The sequence below is a fragment of the Anomalospiza imberbis genome, chromosome 16 (assembly GCF_031753505.1).
Source record: "Anomalospiza imberbis isolate Cuckoo-Finch-1a 21T00152 chromosome 16, ASM3175350v1, whole genome shotgun sequence".
NCBI classification, from domain to species: Eukaryota; Metazoa; Chordata; class Aves; order Passeriformes; family Viduidae; genus Anomalospiza; species Anomalospiza imberbis.
The window spans coordinates 2341399-2358916 of record NC_089696.1 but is presented as its reverse complement, the minus strand read 5'-3'; the positions used below and the strand labels follow the sequence as shown (position 1 = coordinate 2358916).

The window sequence follows — 17518 nt, the reverse complement described above, 5'->3', positions numbered from 1 at the left end:
CGGGGCGGAGGGCGCCGTGAGTGGGGGCAGGGCAGCGGGGCGGGGCCGGGGCGCGGGAGCCGCGTTGCCATGGGGACGGTGCGCGTGCGCCGCGCGGCCGCCGTGGCGGGGCCGTGAGCGGGGTCCCTCAGGCGAGCCCCGTCCCTGGCCCGGGGCTCGGACCGCGGCTGCGGGGGCTCAGCCCCGAAGCCAAGCTCTGCCTCCCACCCGTTGCGGGTATTCTCCTTCCCAGCAAACGTCAGTTCTGGTGACAAGGAGAAGCTCAGCGTTTCAAGTCTCAAAGTCATGGAGTCGTTAAGGCTGGAAAAGACCTCCAAGGTCATCAAGTCCAACCTTCGACGTACCGTGCCCAAGCTCCTCAGAAAGGGCCTGTTGTGCTACTGCTAAGTGTTTGTTCTGGACACAGAGCACTGTTTGCTCCCACAGAGGATGCTGCATTAGCTGACTGACAAGTCAGGTCCAGTGTCCATCTATAACCTTGGGATATTTATCTCGGAATTTGGCACAGGGAGCCATACTAGGCAGTTTATTTTATCCCCATGGGGCTCCTCTGACCCTTGGCAAGCTTTGCTCAGTGTCAGAGCACAGTGCTCCAGCCATGAGGATCTCCCTGTTTCTTATCTTAGTGAAATTCAGGCATTGTCTCACACCAACAAAACCGCCATAGATGAGGTCTATAAAGTATCTACAGAGGCAATTTGCAAGTTATAAACTCCCCAGGGGGATAGTTGAGTTTAACTTCACTTTTTGAGGAGTGCTCCTGGCCAATGAGATAAGAGTGTCAGTTATTCAGTCCTGAACCACACACAGTCACCAACCTCCCATGGTCCTCGTGGGTCTCTTCCAGCCCTGGGTATTCTGTGAAACCTCTAAACCAGAAATCATTTCCTCTCATGTTTGACTGCCCAGAAAACCATGTGATTGTAGCATAAAATGTAAAGATTTTCTGTGAGGGTGAATGATCTGACCTCTTAGCTCAGCTGCAGTTTCTACTGTGCTGTCTCAACTTCTCATGGACATCAAGGAACAGGAGGAAAGAATCCACTTTAGAAACACTCTGAGTGGTCAAAATCCATGAATGTGCCTATTCTTAACTATTTTTAAAAATAAAAATCCAGTGAAAACAAAAGTAAACAGGAATCACGTGGAAGGTTCTCTGCCCACGGCAGGTGGGTAGAACGAGAGAGACTTTAAGCTCCATTCCAACCCAAACCATTATGAGATTCCATGACTTTGTGATCATTTTGTCTATCCTTTGAGTAGGGAGGAGGGGAATGTAGAGGAAATTGGGAAGGAGGAGTCAATCCAGCTGAGAGCAGAGGTGTCAGCCTGCCTTTGTTGTGTTCCTGTCCCATCCCTGCAGGCAGAACATGGGAACATGCTTGGAGAGGACACAGTTACAGCACTCTGGCTATGAATCCCAAACAATTCCTTATAAATGAGGGGCTAAACTGCCTCTGTGGTGTGTGTGCTGAGTAGGGCAGAAAGCTCTCAGACCTTTCTGAACTCAGGTGGAAAGGAATAGCTCCAGAAATGCAGATTTTAACATTTCCTGCTGGGAGTGCGGGAAATTCCTCAGCTCTGGCCACACACACTTTGTCCTTGTTTTGAACTGATGTTATCTCATGTTTGGAGAGGTGTCCTTAAGCTCATCTTTCCTTTGCTTAAAGGGAAGCTGTTCCAATGGCCTCAGAAGCACAAAGTGAAGATGCAAAACATGCAGCTGAGCCTCCTGCAGCTCCTGTGCAGGGGAACAGGACGTTCCAGTGGGGAGCCATCCTTGCTGCAGTGAAAGACCAGCTCCCATCCCTGGACTCTGACTCCTCCACAGTAAGCACTGAAAATCCCTCTGGATCATGGAAAAAAACTCTCAAAAGCAAGAGCAGGTGACCATATCAGGCATTTTGGGGTGGCTGATGTGGTATCCTGGGTGGGCTGCCTGTCCTGATTATAGAACACTGTGTGTTAATCCACAGCCTTCTGGATTATCCTTAATTACCAGAGTGTAATTGCCACCTCCTCTCCCTGTATTCTTTGAATTCTGCCCCACCTGCAGAGCTGCCTCCAGCCCTGGGGCCCAGCACAGACTTGGAGCTGCTGGAGCAAGTCCAGAGGAGGCTCCAGGATGAGCAGAGGGATGGAGCAGCTCTGCTGGGAGCCAGGCTGATATGACTGGGATTGTTCAGCCTGGAAAAGAGAAGCTTTGGGATGATCTCAATGTGGCCTTCCAGTGCCTGAAGGGGCTCCAGGAGAGCTGGAGAGGGACAAGGGATGGAGGGACAGGACACAGGGAATGGCTTCCCACTGCCAGAGGGCAGGGATGGATGGGATATTGGGAAGGAATTGTTCCCTGGGAGGGTGGGCAGGCCCTGGCACAGGGTGCCCAGAGCAGCTGTGGCTGCCCCTGGATCCCTGGCAGTGCCCAAGGCCAGGGCTTGGAGCAGCCTGGGACAGTGGAAGGTGTCCCTGGACATGGCAGAGGTGGATCTGGATGGGCTTTAAGGTCCCTTCCCAACCCAAACCATTCTGGGATTCCATGATATCATGGATTCTTATATACTTGAGGCTGGTTCTCCACAAGACTTGTTGCTTTTTTGTGCTTTTTACCTGCCAAAGAGGCATAATTGCAGAAACCTTTCCATATGAAGTGTGAGACTGAGAGGTGTTGTGCAACCTTCTTCACTGGTACAGGTTTTTCACTTGCTGGGTCTGGGCCAGGCTGTTCTTGGCTGCTGAAATCTCTGTTCACAGGACAGCATTGCTCTGGTGCTCCTCTCTAGTCCAAAATGCTCTGGCATCGACTTTTCTGAGGGGATAATGTGTCTCAGGTTTTGATTATTAGTGGCATTTTGTCCAAATCAGAACACTGTGTTATATAAACTTGAAAAACATTTTGAACACACAAAGAATATATTTTAGCCCAACTTAGTGTAGCCATTAATGGTACAGGGGGAGATTGTGAGATGTGAAAGAGCCAGAAATGCCTCCAGTGGGTATTTATTATTTATTATTATTTATTTGTTATTTATTATTTACCAGTGATCCAGATCTGCTGGATAAAGTGTTGATGGGGATTCCATGACTTGGATTCTGCAGTTGGATCTCTCACTGTCATGCTGGACAAGCCACATTCCCTCACTGTTCTCAGTTCCCTCTACCTACACTGTTTTAATTATTTAGAACTACCCTTGCCTGTTAACGTGTGTCTCTGTAATACAGATGAAGGCCCAACACTGAAATTATTTGTAGGTTTACTTGTTGAGTAAATTACAACCAGGCTAAGCCAGAGAAGCAGCTCCAGATTTTGGTGGCAAACACCATTGAATAACCCCAAATCATGCTGAACATTTTTTTCACTCTTTACAATCTCCAAATTCTCTGTTTCTCTCCCACATGGAAAAGATTTCCTGCAGAAGGAACTGAGGCAATCTGTCTGGCACTACATTTGCATTCAGAAGATCTGACTGTGTAATCCCTGTCCTGCTGAGGCTGCAGTTCCTGGGCTGCACCTTTGTCTGAGGAATTTCCACGTGGGAAAGATCGAGAGCTGTCACCTGAACGTGCTCTGCTCCATCTCCAAAAATGGCACTCACAAATGTGTTTTATGCCCTGAAGCCCTTTCATTACCCTGATATGCAATTTATTAAGAGGAAAGATGTTCTGATGCAGTTGGTTTTGTGTTAATGACATCAGAGTGGATTCTCTGCAATGTGAATTCCCAAAAATGCACACTTGCAAAACAAAGGGACAAGCAGGAAAGCTGTGTCCTGACTGCTGAGGAGCTGCTTAACCTCCTTTTGGTGTCCATGCATAAGGATTCATCTCCAATGCATATCTGATGTTTAAAAAAGAGATTTTCAGAGCTATCTAAATGCTGCCCAACCAAACACAGATGCTGTTTGCATTCTGAACAGGAATCAAGCTCCTGAGGGCAGTGAAAAGCCTTCATGGCTCTGCCTGGCCTCACCTGGGGCTCCAGCAGCTCCATTTAAGCTCAGCTCTGGCCCTTCACTCCCTCTCTGAGCGATGTTAGGGGAGTTTTGGTTTCTAGTTATGGTCCTGCCTGAGCCAGACTTTCACCTGTGAATTGACTTTCAGTCTTGATCTCTGAATATTGGAGCTTCATCACTCCAATATTGCCCAAGGATCTGGAGCTGTGCCTCAACCTGGTTGCTCCCCCTGCTCTGTCCTGCTTGTTCCTCTTGGGTTCTGTGGGACTGGGCTTTGCCTGGTGAGGCCTTGCCTTTCCAGTCCCTGAGAATCCCAGAATGATTTGGGCTGGAGGGATCTTAAAGCTCATCGAGTTCCACCCCTGCCATGGGCAGGGACACCTTCCACTGTCCCAGGTTGCTCCAAGTCCTGTCCAGCCTGGCCTTGGGCACTTCCAGGGGTCCAGGGGCAGCCACAGCTGCTCTGGGCACCCTGTGCCAGGGCCTCCTCACCCTGCCAGGGAACAATTCCTTCCCAATATCCCATCCATCCCTGCCCTCTGGCAGTGGGAAGCCATTCCCCCTTGTCCTGGCACTCCAGGCCCTTGTAAATATTGAGCAGCTCTGCTCTTGCCTCTCTGATGGTGAATGAGGTAGTGCAGAGAATCACTTGGGAGTTAGAGAACTTCCCACACTTTCCATTGCTTTTCTCAGCAGGATTTGTCATCAACCTCCATGGGAATTTGATATTTTACATGTTTTTTACATTTGTAGCTTGCTGAAATGTGGGGTTGGTGACTCTTGGGCTACCAGACTGTCTAGTTAAGGTGTGACTGCAAGGAAACTTCCTGTCTCTGCACTTCAAGAGGTGCCAACATGGGAGCTGTCACTTCAAACCAGATATTCCAATATCAGTGAGTATTGCAGTCTCCTGTTTAATTTCTCTGTTTTATTCTGTTTGCAGTCTGATTGTGAGAGTGATGAGGAGCTTTTCATCTTCCAGCGGGACCTGCCCAACTTAATTCCAGACCTGTCAGAAGAGCTGAAGATGTTTTCCCTGGAAGACTCCCAGGAGCAGGTTGGGACTGTTGTATGGGCTGTCCTGTCGCCCTCTCTTCTGGCTGTCCCCAGTGTGGGCAGCTGCTGATGTCTGACCTATTTGTCTGAACAGGAAAAGCTTAGTCCTCAGTATTTTCTCTCACTAGAAAATATAACTTTTTTTTCCTCTTTTTGCAGTGGCCCTTTAAAGTTTTCTCTGTTCTTGAGATTTTGGACTTTTTTGTCCCATCTCTTGGCAGTTTTTATTGTCCCTTTACTGTTTTTCTTTCCTGTGCACTAATTCCTGTGCAATCATTTTATGTGTCCAGAAAATGAATTAGGACAGTGCAGGAAAGAGGAAAAGTATGAAGTTTACTCTTTGAACAGCTTTTCTGGGATAAAATAATCACATTGTTCCTTCAGCAAAGATAAATCCATGAAATCACAGAATGGTTTGTGTTGGAATAATGAGCACATGTAAGAAAAAGTAATTTAAAGGATGTTTAACAGTTCCTGAAATTAAAGTTTCTGGAAAGTAAACAGACTCACTGTTTTCCATGAGGGATGTAGTGTGGGTTGTTTCCATATGGTGTCTGAGTTAGAGCTGTTGCCTTCCAATCACTCTGTTTTGGTTTTTTATCCACTTCCAAAGCTCAGGGAGATTGACTTTCTCTATGTTTGTGCTTTCTCTACCTGTAGCAAATCCAGGAGACAGAAAGACTTCCATGGGAGATCTGGAACAGAGACCTGGAAAGTTTTGACTTTCAGGAAAAAACAGATGGTGCCCAAATCATTGCAAAAGAAGATGTACAAATGATTAAAGATGAGGCTCCTGAACCTGCCAGCCAGACTGAAGAAATGCCAAGCCAAAAGAGAGCTGTTCTTGAAGAGTCTCCCTCAGATTCCACAGATCACCTTGAGGAGAAAGAAGTGGGCAGGACACAGGCCAAGGAAAGAGTGAACTCCTGGATTAACTCAGCAGTGTCTGTGGAAGAGCTGTACAGTAAAGAGGAGAGAAAAAAGCTGATAGAGACAAAGATACTCTCCAAGATCCTTGTGCAGCCATCCCCAAAGCAGGATGTCAAGCCTCCCTCCCATGGCATCAACAACAGTCTAAGAAGATTTGCAAAGGAAGAAACCTCCTCAGCTGAGCATCTTGGAGAAGTGACCCGATTGTCATTGCAGGCAAGTGGCCCTAAAATAAAGCTTTGGGGGGTGCTGCATGTGGGCTGGGGGCACAGTGCAGTGCCTGCATAACCCCAGTGCAGCGAGGAACTGAAGTCCCAGTTCTGACACTCCACAGGGCTGTGATACACAAGTACCAAAGGCTGTCCCAGAGCTGTCAGTGCAAGTCCAAACCATGGATCTGCAGCAAGGTCCATGAACTGTTAGGGAAGCCAACCACAGCATCCGTCCCTGGAAAAGCAAGGAGTTTTTCAGGTCCCAGGCAGAATTGCATTAAAACAGGGAGCTTTCTGGCCTTTCAGTGAGGTGCTGGAGGTGAGGAGATGTTTAGGGTTGTTCCTGAAGTCCTACATCTCAACCACTGAAGTCAGGTGGGATGAGCAGCTCTGTTAACTGGAATGTGGCCCAGAGTCAGGGGTGGTTCTGTTCGGTACTGAGTTACAGATCTGCCTGTATTGATTTTTAAGTTCATTAGAACTTAATCAGCCCAGAACAGGAACTGATCTTTCTGTTCAAAGCCTTCCACAGGTCAGAGTACAGATGTTTCCCTTCCCATTTCATGTATTCACAGAAATGAACTTTTTGATGTTAGAGCTGTTCAGTCCAGGCAAATCATGCAGCTGCTGGCCTGTGAGTTAAATTGTGCTGCATCATTGAAGGACATCTTTTTCAAGTGGGTCTGGATGTAATTCCCAGCTCACCTCATAGAATTCAGTCTCTGTTAATTCAGCAGGCACTACTTGCCTTTCAGAACCTGTTTGATGTCAGTCAGTTCAATGAGCTGAAGTCTGGTGCTTTGGGGTGAGTTCTGAGAGGCTCAGTGTGTTCTCACTTTCATTTGGAAGGGGGCTGTTGCTCCCCAGCTCAGCTAGACACCTCAGTTTGTGTCAAGTTGCTAAACCTAATATAAAGTTTCTTCTTGATTCCTATCAGTTCATTTGTAATGTTTTTTTTTTTTCCCTTAAGTTCCTTTCTGTATTAGAAATGGAATTGTGCAAACCTTCACTTCTATTTCTTCTGGACCTTCTGGAACTTAAACCAGTGCTGCAGTGTGAGAATAGTTCTAATCAAGGTTCAGATATGTGTGAAGATTTATTGCTCAGGAAGGAGGGAGAATCTTCTCTTCAACAAGAGGGGCAGATGCTGGAGGTTTTACAAGGTGAAAGTGCTGGGTTTGGAGGCTGCTGCTGCTTTTTTAAAGGGCATGACTGGTTGTGTTAAATGCATGTTTGTGGCAGTGGTGTCATTGTCACGACTCACAGCCCCCTTCCTTTCAATAAAACTAGTAAGCACTTCTAATTTCTGGTGATGATATTTCACATGGGTGTGGATTCTTTTCATTAAACTTCCATTTCAAATAATATTCAGAGGGGAAAGCAATGAGTGGTTTAAATGCTTGTGGACTTCGATGGCAGCCTCTTGCACCTGGGTCAGGTGAGTGTGTCCTCAGCCAGGGATTCAGAGCAAGGAAATGGATGATCCTCTCTTCAGGGTGGGGTGAGCAGCTGTGAGATATCATCTGATACTGACTGTACCCAGAGCAATGGGAATTTACCCTGCTCAGAAGTTGGAGGGGAAGGAAAGGGCTCATCTCAAAGAACTGAAGAGCCACAAGTCCTTCTCCTGTGGGTGGCAGTGAGAAGTTCTCACATTATTCAGGATCAGAATGCACATGCTTGGCCTTGTATCAGGCCACGTTTTAATCTGTGCCACTGTCTCCAGTGCTTTTTGGAAGTCTTATCAAAAGGGTTCATGATTCTCAGAGAAAGAGGCTCAGCAGAAGTAGCTGAAGCAGCTGGAGTGATGCAGTGTCTGGAGGGATGTAATAAATTCATTCCTTTCCTTACAGCACTTCCTCTGGAACTGCTGAAAGCAAGCTGGCACTGAAATGAGGGGTGGTCTTTTGGGAGTCAACTTTCCATCACATTTCTCTTGTCTTCTTTCAGAATATTGAGAAATGGGATGTAGACAAGAATCTTGAGGAGCTGGAGCAGCAGGGAGATAAAACTCATGCAGAAATTGCTTTCTTCCCAGCAGATTATGGTAATGTCACTAGTTGAAAGTGCACAAAAATAAATAAAACTCAGGTTCCTGTATTTAAGTTATTCCCTGCAGCATAATTTTGAATGCAGAAATTGTAGTGGGTTTTTAAATGCTTCTAAAACATGTTTAATTAGCTTCCCTCAAGATTTCATCTAGGTTTCTTAGCCTGAAGCCAGTGCTTCACAGCCTGCCATGGGCCAGACAAGCCAGTTACAATATTATCTTTATCCTTCCCCTGCTGACAGGCTGTAGGAACAGGAACAGTGTGAACATGGGGAATATTGGGTGATTCCATGGCAGACAATCACAACTGATGATTATTTTGTTGCTCTTCCACAGAGACCTTCAGGAGGAAGTGTGAAGATGAGCTCATGGAAAGGCTGGGAGAGCTGTGTGCCAGGCAGTCCAGGGCAGTGTCCCCTCCCTGTGGGAGGCCATCAGCCAAGCTCTGCTCCTTCCAGGGACAGCAGGACAATAAGTGAGTCCTCTTCTGTCACATATCCCAGATAATCCTGGCTGCCAGAACGGATACTGGGCAACCTCTGGTCCATAGGGGTTTTGCTCTGTAGCCTTGCAGAAAGCTGATACTGGAGTTGGAATATTCATTTCCATTTGATAATAAACACCTTGTCATTCTCCATCAACCTTCGTCTAAACCTTACCAGGCACTTGGGATAAATGGGAAAGGCAGGAAAATGGGGCTAAGCCAATTATCCTGCCCAGCCTTTTTTGTCATCTAGGGTACCAATTTCTCTTACTGGTACCTCAATTGAGCAAAAATACACAGGATGATTTTCTGTGGGTATCAGTAGAGATGCCAGTGCTTCTTGGAGGTTTCTGTGTGAAGGAAGAGCATTTTCAGGCTGTTCAGAGGGAACAACATCAGTGGTGTCAGCAGAAGAAATAATGAGTGAAAGAGTGGAGGGGAAGGTGGGAACTACTCTCATTGCCAGAGCAGGGAGAGCCACTAGGATGATTTGCACTTTGTATGCCTGGGAAGATAAAATGGAATTGCCAGAAGAGGCAGAGAGGAAAGGGAAACTCGTTCTTACACTGAGATGTTAAAAGTTGTGATCTCTCTGGTGCCTGCCTTTGTTCTCCAGAACAATTTGGTGGTGTCACATTTTGAGACCTAAATATCCCTCTTCATCCTGCCTGTGATCTGTGTTCCTGGGGGAAGCTGAATCCTTGAATTCTGATAACAGGCAGAAGCAGAGTTGGAATCTGTGTGGTAGCCAAGCACAAAGTTCCTTTCTCAGTCCAGTTTTGATCCTAAGCCACTCCCTGCAGGATTCCTTGGGTGGATAAGGCAGAGGATATGCTGAGATGTGTTTTCTCTGTGTAGGGATGTTGCCTTGCTGTCATCCCCACCAAGTTCTCTGAGGATGGGCAGGATGAGTTTCCAGGGCCTGCCAAAGCCTGCAACTGTGTACATAGATTTGAGAGATGCTGAGCCACAAAAGTCAGTGACAGTCCCTGAAGAGGAGCAAAGGTAAATCCTAGCTTTACTGGGAGTGAGAAATAAGTAATAAAAGTGAGAAACGTAAACCTTTCTGAATCTCATGCTTGTGAAATGTAACTTTAAAAATGTTGTTTCACACCTCTGTCATAAGGAGAAACCTTGTAGTTAATAAACAGCTACTAGGTAATAAACAGGTAAACTTTTTGTTCTAGTTGCTTGAATATTTGAATTTTCTTTTTGCTAGAGTAATAGTGTGAAGAACTCTCCCTAACACCTGGAGATCTTCCCTGGAAGTATCTCACCCTGTTCTCCTCACTTTCTAAATTTTCATTGTAGAAATGACTAAGAGCCAACACTGAGCTAGAACAGGAAATTAATTAATGTGGTTTGATTGCTTCACAGTGCAAGTGACATCTCTGAAGAAGAAGAAGAGACTGTGACCATTAAGGATGAAGCAAAAAGGAGAATGTAAGATTCCTTACCAGGACTGTGTTCCAAGTGATATGATGTTCATTTTTTCTGAAACTAAAATAATTGCCCTAACAATGGTCAGAGTGAAAGTTTGTGTACTTAAATATTGCTATTCCTGGTCTTCACAGCAAACAAAAATGAAAGCCCAGTAATGAAAGTGCTCCAATGTGGCCCCAGGAGGTCACTCTTTTCCTGTTGCATGGTAAAGCTACTAAAGCTAGAAAGTTGTTGATCCCTGAGGCAATATTTGCACCTGTCCAGCTGCTTGGGACAGCTCAAAACAGAGCCAGAGGTGCTCTGGGGGCTGGAAAATGTGATTTTTTTTCCAGCCCTGTGTGAGTGGCACCAGAACTGTGTTTGACAAGACTCAGAACCAGACTTTGGAAATGTTGTAGGGAGTTGACTCAGACAAACCCTTATTTTTAGAAATAATAAAATAGGCTAGAATGGATAGAGATTTAAAGAGAATATTGACTACATTGTATGGGCAGGGACCCTCCCAATTCCCTTTAATTGGAGGGGAAAGGAGAGAAAGAGCGATGAGTGGAATCCTAGAGTGTAAACTCCTCAACATGCACAGATGTCAGCCTTTTCTTGCTAAAGTCCTGGATTCATATCCATAGGTTATTACACATTTGTTTAAAGTGAAGCAGAGGTGTCAGATTTAACCATCCTCCTGCACTCATGCTCTGGGTTCCATTTGGAATTCTGCAGCCTGGAAGTTCAAAGCACATCAGGGCAGGGGACAAGCAGAAATGTGTTTTCTTGTGCCAGCCACTTACACTTCTTTTAATAGTTTAGAAGAAGAGATGATTTGACAAGGAACCAAGCAATGAGCACAACAATGAGCCAAACAAGAAGCCCAAACAATGTAATTTAGAACATCAAACCCAAAACCAGTAAAAAGCAGGGACAAGGGGATGCCTGGGGAACTGTCTGTGGCACTGACACAAGTTCAGCAGTTCCATCAGTGTAAATCTGCAGTGATTGAGAGCAGAGTTTGGATTTTGATTCACCTTAATGTTGCTAAAGAACATGCACAAATATAATGCCTGGCAAATGCTGCTCAGTTCTGGTTGTAAATAAGAAATCCTCTTGGTCTCAGCAGGGCAGGATTCTGATCTTGTTCACGAGGGGTCTATCCAGTTTCATTTTTATCTGGAACAAATTATTAAACAGGAATTATTATTCTGTGCATGTAGATTATGTCATGACAGGACATTCCACTACCACAGCAATGTGCTTGTTGACAGTCTAGCAGTCTCATTGAGGAAATTAAGCCAAACATTCAAAAATTGTAATAATTATTAGAAAAACTTTTCATCTGTGTGTATTTGAACCCCGACCCCTGTAGCCAAAGGGGACAAAAATCTATAGGCTCTGATTTACATGCCAACCATACATTTGCTCAGGGCTGTTCTGGTAAGTGTTTGTGTTGTGCCTGACTGCAGAAGAGTCCATTAAATTGCCAGGAAGATCAATTTTGTGTTCTGGCTCTGCTTGTGTCACCTGAGTACTGGTACTGCTGTCACCCACAGTTATTGTTTCTGTAGATGCCCAGTCCTTGTTTTGAGCTCTTATCGTATGAGAAGTTCCTCAGAGATTGAGTTTATTCCTATAATGCTTTATCTTGATGAAATCAGGTTTTTATTTCCTTTGCAGGAGGAATTGCTCAGGGAAGAGCCTGTTACTGCAACAACTCCAAGCAGCCCGTAAGGAGGCCTTGGAGCTTCTTCATAAAACGTCTGTTCCAGCTGAGAAACTGCATCCAGAAAGGCTGGAAGACAGAGGTTCCACTAATAAAAGTCAAAACCAATCTTGTAAAGTGAGGCAAGAGACAAATGAGGTGGTTCCCAGGAAACTGATGAGATTGGAACCAGGCAAGGAAAGTCCCCCCTTTTCAAGCTGTGGGGGCAATGGAGCTGACACAGAGAAAGAGAACAAAATGGAAGCTGAGAAGATTCAAAATGCAGGAAATGCTCCAGAGTGTCCTCTAATTACAGCAGAATTGCCAAGGTATCCCACAGGAAAAGTAATCAGAGGGTTTGGATGTGGCTTCTCTGATTGTCCAGGATTAAAGAAAATTGCTTACCTGGGCTGTGAGTTGGAGCAAGAGGGTGTCTGGATTTGTTACCTGGCAAGAACAACAGTCCTGGCAGCTACTGCCGGAAGATTTAGAGGCAGACTCAGTGGGGCCTGGCATTAGATGAGCTATGGCACTTCTGACATTGGAAGTGGAGCCTTTTTGTTTAGCTTTTATTCTACAGAAGAGGAGGATAACACAGTATTGATCTCCTTTAGGAACAACAGCACTGAGATTTCCTAAGCACAGCTTCCTAGAAAATAGGTCTGGAAGGGTCAGTCTCCCTGTGCCAATAAAGAGTTAGGTAAAATCTAATATCTCCTGGCAGATCTTTATAGAATTTGGTCTTGAAATCCTCAGTGGTGAGGATTCCTTGACTCCCAGGTAGTACATGTTGCTGTTTAATTATCCTTAGAGTTGTAAAGCTTTTCATTAAGTCTAATTTAAATTATTCCCTCTCCAATTTAAGCTTATTTTTGTTGTGTTCCCAGAAGGAATGGAAAATGGTTTATTCTGTGTCTCAGTTTAAACACCTTTTACAAACTGGAAGATGTATCAGTCTCCCCTTGTAATGTTTTTCTCCCAAACAAAAGAATTCTGACTCTTTGCCAGCAAGAAAAGTGCAAGATCTTGGAGTTACAAAGTACACAGGAACATCTTGGAAAGCTTTAAAAAATATAAATAAGAGTGATATCAATTGAGGAAATCACAGAGTTATTTGGGTATCTGCTTCCCTGGGCTTAGTTAAATGTGGTGTATTCTGCAAAAGGTCTAATTTCAAAGTGAAATCAGGTGATTGCCTTGTGCACCTGCCCAGCTGTTTGGGAGAGCTCCATTATGCTGCATTTTCAAAGGTTATATCCTGCTATTTTCAGAGTGAAATTTAACATTCTGACTTTGACATATGAGCCCTGGAAAGAGTCAAGATCTGCCTGCTCTGGAGACTATTACTGTGTCAGAATTAAACACTTGCTGCCCTGCCACTTAGACACCTCAGCTTCTGTGTACCTGCTTTAAATGGCAGGTGGTTGGTTGCAGGGTTTTTTTCCCTCTGGAATTCCTGACATTAGGCTCATTGCTTCCATCAGGAATATTAAACTCCATTTTGATTACCTGTTAGCCTGAATTGGCAGCCCATGGCCAGGCAAGAATGTGGGTTATTTACTGTCTCTGAGTGATAACTCAGTGATTTTCACTGATTTCAGTTTTCTCTCTTGCTATTCTAATTATTGCTGGGGCACCTGGGGCTGCAAGAACTCAGAAGAAATTGAACTTTGCCACAGAAATGGCAAATGAGATCTTTCTGTGGGCATCCAGGTGTAGAAAGATGGGAGGTCTTGGGGTCAGGGGAACTTATCTCTGTTGTATCCTAGAGCAGATAGGAAAAGAAACGGGTGTAGACTGGGAATCTTGGTGTGGAGATTGGGAGTGACACATCACAAACACATCTCTGCTTAAAGGAGTTTGCATCTCCAGATGGATCATCACCACTTATCAGAAGTTTGATCTCTGCTCCTTTTATTTGAGGTGCTTTTCTTCTTAGAGAGATGATTTCATCCACCGACAAGTTCTTGTGTCCCCCCACAAACACCAGAATTGCTTTCTAAATCTATTTTAGCCTTTCATGTCATGATTCTCCCTCAAGTGTGTGGTGTAAATACGAGAAAAAAAAAAAAAGTGCAACAAGATGAACAAGTGGCTTTTTTCCCCAAGTGAAAAGCTTAATCTGTGTATTTTCCAGGAGAGAAGGAAGTGAAAGAGAGCTATCCCAAAAGGAAGAGGAGATGAAGGAGAGGCAGAGGAGATGCAGATTGCAGGAGCAGCTGGAGCAGTGGCAGCCTCAGCGCTCGGTGTGTGGGAAGCAGCCCATGGCAGAGAACACCCCGCTCCTGTTCCACAGGGTCAGTGGCTCAGGGTGGGCTGGGCCTGGCAGGGTGTCCTGGTTTGAACAGACAGGTGTCTGCTGAGGAAGGCAGGAGCCTCCCCTGAAGTGGAAAATGTAAACCCCCTCCCTTTGAATTGTTATCATTTTCAAATTAAGGGGCTCTCAGGCAAAGATATGGGAATAGGAATAACAGTTCTTTATTAGGAAAACTAAAATGCAATACAAGTGCAATTGTACAAACACAAAAAAAAACCCAAACACTGCTAGAGTCAGAATAGGAGCTGGCAGCCTGTGGGTCAGGGGGGTGGCAGCAGTCCCATCCCATGGTGGCTCAGCCCTCCTGCAGTGCCAGCTGTGCTTCTGCTGGAGCAGGGATCCTGCACAAGGGTGGAGTTTTCCTCTGAAGCTCCAGGGCTGGTGTGGATGGGCCTGGTCTTCTCTGGGAATGCAGAGGAGAAGAAAGCTGCTCCTCTGGGAATGCAGTGGGGAAGAAAGCTGCTCCTCTGGGAATGCAGTGGGCAAAGGCTGCTGTGGGGTTCCCAAGGTCAGATTGTATCCAGGTAGGAATGCTTGGCTCCTCCCCTGGGCAGAGCCTCTCCCCATGGGGTGATGGAATTTTCTCAGCCATGCAGGGACACTCACTGGCCGTGGACAGAAGAGATCTCCTGGAGGGAGGGTTGGTTGTGGAAGAGATAAAGAAAATACACAATGAACAGCAGAGAACTGCCCCAGCTCTGACAGATGGGAACAGAATACACACCCCCAGCCCAAGACACAGGGGCTCCCTGCCAAGGGCAGCTGGGAGCAAAATGTCATTTTTATTGCATTGCTTCAAATCTATTTGTTATGGAGCACCATTAGCTGAGGAGAGGAGCAGCCCTACAGCTCTTCTCTCACACTAAGGAAGAAGAATTCCCCACTTTCCTGTGCAGGGAGAGCTCCCCAAGCAGCTGCCCTCCGGTTCTGGCCTGTCAGGGCTTGCTGGAATCAGTGGCCTCACTGTCACCTACTTCACAGCAGTCAGAGTCTCCCACATGATCTTTCATAACTTTTCCTAAAAAAGTGAAGTATTTTTACTGTTTCTGCTGAGTCCTGTTGTTTGCCCCCAGCAGCTTTATCACTTTGGTGGATTGGTTTTGAGGACTGTGGGTTTAATTATAGGTTTTACTCCTGATTAAGGGGGTATGAAATGATCCTGATTTTAGCCAAAGCCTAACTATGGCTTGGAGGACAGGGCTGTTGTTACTCCTCAGATTTATCTCTGTCCCTGCCCTCAGCAGAGGGGTTGGAATGAGATGAGCTTTAGGATCACTCCCAGCCTATTCCATGATTCTATGTCAAGCAGTACTGCTTCATCCATGCACTGATTCTGCTGAACACAAGGCACAAGGTGAGAAGGTCAGAGGAGGTGAGAAACTGCAGAACCACCATGAATCCACCATAATGATTTCTCTGGGCTAGTGCCAATAACAAAGCTCTTTTGTCAGTACAAAAGTTGACAGACTTCACAGCCCTAGATTTGGGGCTGGACCATTCAAGTTTGTTTTGTAAATTGATTGCTGTGGTTGTGGAGATTTGAATGCTCATTTCATTTAGCACTGGATTAGTGAGGAGGAGTAAAGGACTAAAAAGCTCCCAGCTGAGTTTCCCTCTGCTTTGACAAGGACAGCAGAGCACCCAGAGCTCTGCTTTGGAGAGTAAAGGCTGTGGATCCTTTGGATTTACTCCTCCCTGGCTGTTGGCAGGTACCACCCACTTCCAGTTAGCCCTTATTAAGATGCAGACACTTGCTCCTCAAAAATCCACGTGGGCCTTGCTCTCTCCTTCCTGACAATGCATCGGGCAATGCAGAATTACTGTGTTTGGTCATTTCCCATAAGTGCTGTGCTGGTGCCAATAACATGAGGATGGGCTTGGTGATGTGCTTTATCTGGAGCAGAGCTCGGGGTGGATCTGTGCTGGAACTGGAGCTGTAAATAATTCCCCTAAGGGATGGGATGATGCTTCAGTTGTGGCAGCAGGGACAGGGACATTTGTCACCAGCCCAGGTTCCTGCTGCCTGTGCAAACTGCTCCATTGCCGAGAAAGAGGGAGAGGGACTTGTTAAAGACAAGAGAGGACAGAGGGCAGGGTTAAGGTGGGATTTTGGGGAGAAATCCTTCCCTGTGAGGGTGGACAAGCCCTGGCACAGGGTGCCCAGAGCAGCTGTGGCTGCCCCTGGATCCCTGGCAGTGTCCAAGGCCAGGATGGAGCAGCCTGGGACAGTGGAAGGTGTCCCTGCCCATGGCAGGGGGTGTGATGGGATGATCTTTCTGGTCCTTCCCACCCAACCCATTCCATGATCCCAAAGTAAGTGCCAGCCTGCTCCAGGGAACCTGCCCGACCTCCCAAGGCACCAATGGTAAAAGCAAATCAGCACAACCCATAATAACCATGTTGTCTGGGCAACTCTGCTCTTAGTTCTTACTCAGAAATATTCATTATTAAAATTAAGAGTAAAAAATGTATCAACATCATCTATCAAATGCAACAGTCCTTTATAAGATTACTTGAAATCTGCTTTGATAGCAGCACTTTTTCCCTTTGAATTTGAACAGGGTTTTATTTTCTTTCTTTTTTTATGAACACAGAAAATTTTGACTGTTTTGACATTTAAAACTAAAAGCCTCTGTAATTTGGCAGCTACGTCTCAGTGAAAATATCTAATATCTATATATAAACACATAGATTCAAAGAACAAGCCCCAGTGTTTGACAGAGTAGCACACTTGCAAATTTGTTTTGTAAGTCCTTTGTTTTGGCAGTGATAGATGTTGAGATCTGGAACACTTGTCACAGTTTCCAGAATTCTTCTGACCTTTTATAATGTACATAAATAATTGAATTGAATAATAATTAGAGGGAAAGTTTAGAAACTCTGCAATTACTGTAGCTGAGGTGCTGGGAAAGACTGGCAAAGGAAATTAAAAAAGCTGCATTAGGGTTACATTAGAGTTCTTGTCTAAAATGTAAAAGCAGATTTAATGTGCTGTCTCCTTTTTCTTAACCCAGTTCAGTCAAATTCTGTCCTCAGCTTCACTCTGAGAGTCAGGGTTGGGGAGAGGTAACTTGAGAGACTGAGAATTCACTTCCAGAGGCACTTCAGCTGCTGAAAAAGGGCCTGAGATCCAGTATATTTTCAAGACATGCAGGTGCCAATTCCCTGGGAAATCAGTGGGTCTTTCTAAGAATTCTGCCAGTCAGGTCTGTGTCTGGAGGTGTCGGAATACTTGGGCATTCTGGTTCATCTCTTGGTTTTAAAAATAATGCAGGGAAGAACCTGGGTTTTTTAATTCTATGTTTTGGTTTCATTTGTTTGTTTGTTTGTTTTTCCTTCTCTGCACCACCCAAACTTTTGGTGAAATTTAAGACTGGCATGAATTG

At 45.5% G+C, this 17518-nt stretch overlaps 1 protein-coding gene and 1 long non-coding RNA gene across 2 annotated transcripts in view; one reads left to right on the top strand and one right to left on the bottom strand.

Moving 5' to 3' along the window:
• Positions 1-799: 799 nt before the first annotated feature.
• DNAAF8 (dynein axonemal assembly factor 8) overlaps positions 800-17518 on the top strand; it is a 91568-nt gene continuing 74849 nt past the window's right edge. Inside the window, exons 1-9 of the mRNA XM_068206540.1 lie at positions 800-1830; positions 4894-5007; positions 5667-6152; positions 8099-8195; positions 8535-8673; positions 9541-9687; positions 10060-10125; positions 11791-12144; positions 13953-14112. Of these exons, the coding sequence (XP_068062641.1) occupies positions 1684-1830; positions 4894-5007; positions 5667-6152; positions 8099-8195; positions 8535-8673; positions 9541-9687; positions 10060-10125; positions 11791-12144; positions 13953-14112 (1710 nt within the window). The 5' untranslated portion in view covers positions 800-1683. The remainder of the gene's footprint in view (positions 1831-4893; positions 5008-5666; positions 6153-8098; positions 8196-8534; positions 8674-9540; positions 9688-10059; positions 10126-11790; positions 12145-13952; positions 14113-17518) is intronic.
• On the bottom strand, positions 9546-10351 carry LOC137483467 (uncharacterized). Its single transcript, XR_011004477.1, has 2 exons — positions 10070-10351; positions 9546-9703 (listed from the first exon to the last, which is right to left on the bottom strand). It is a non-coding gene; the product is annotated as an uncharacterized lncRNA (long non-coding RNA).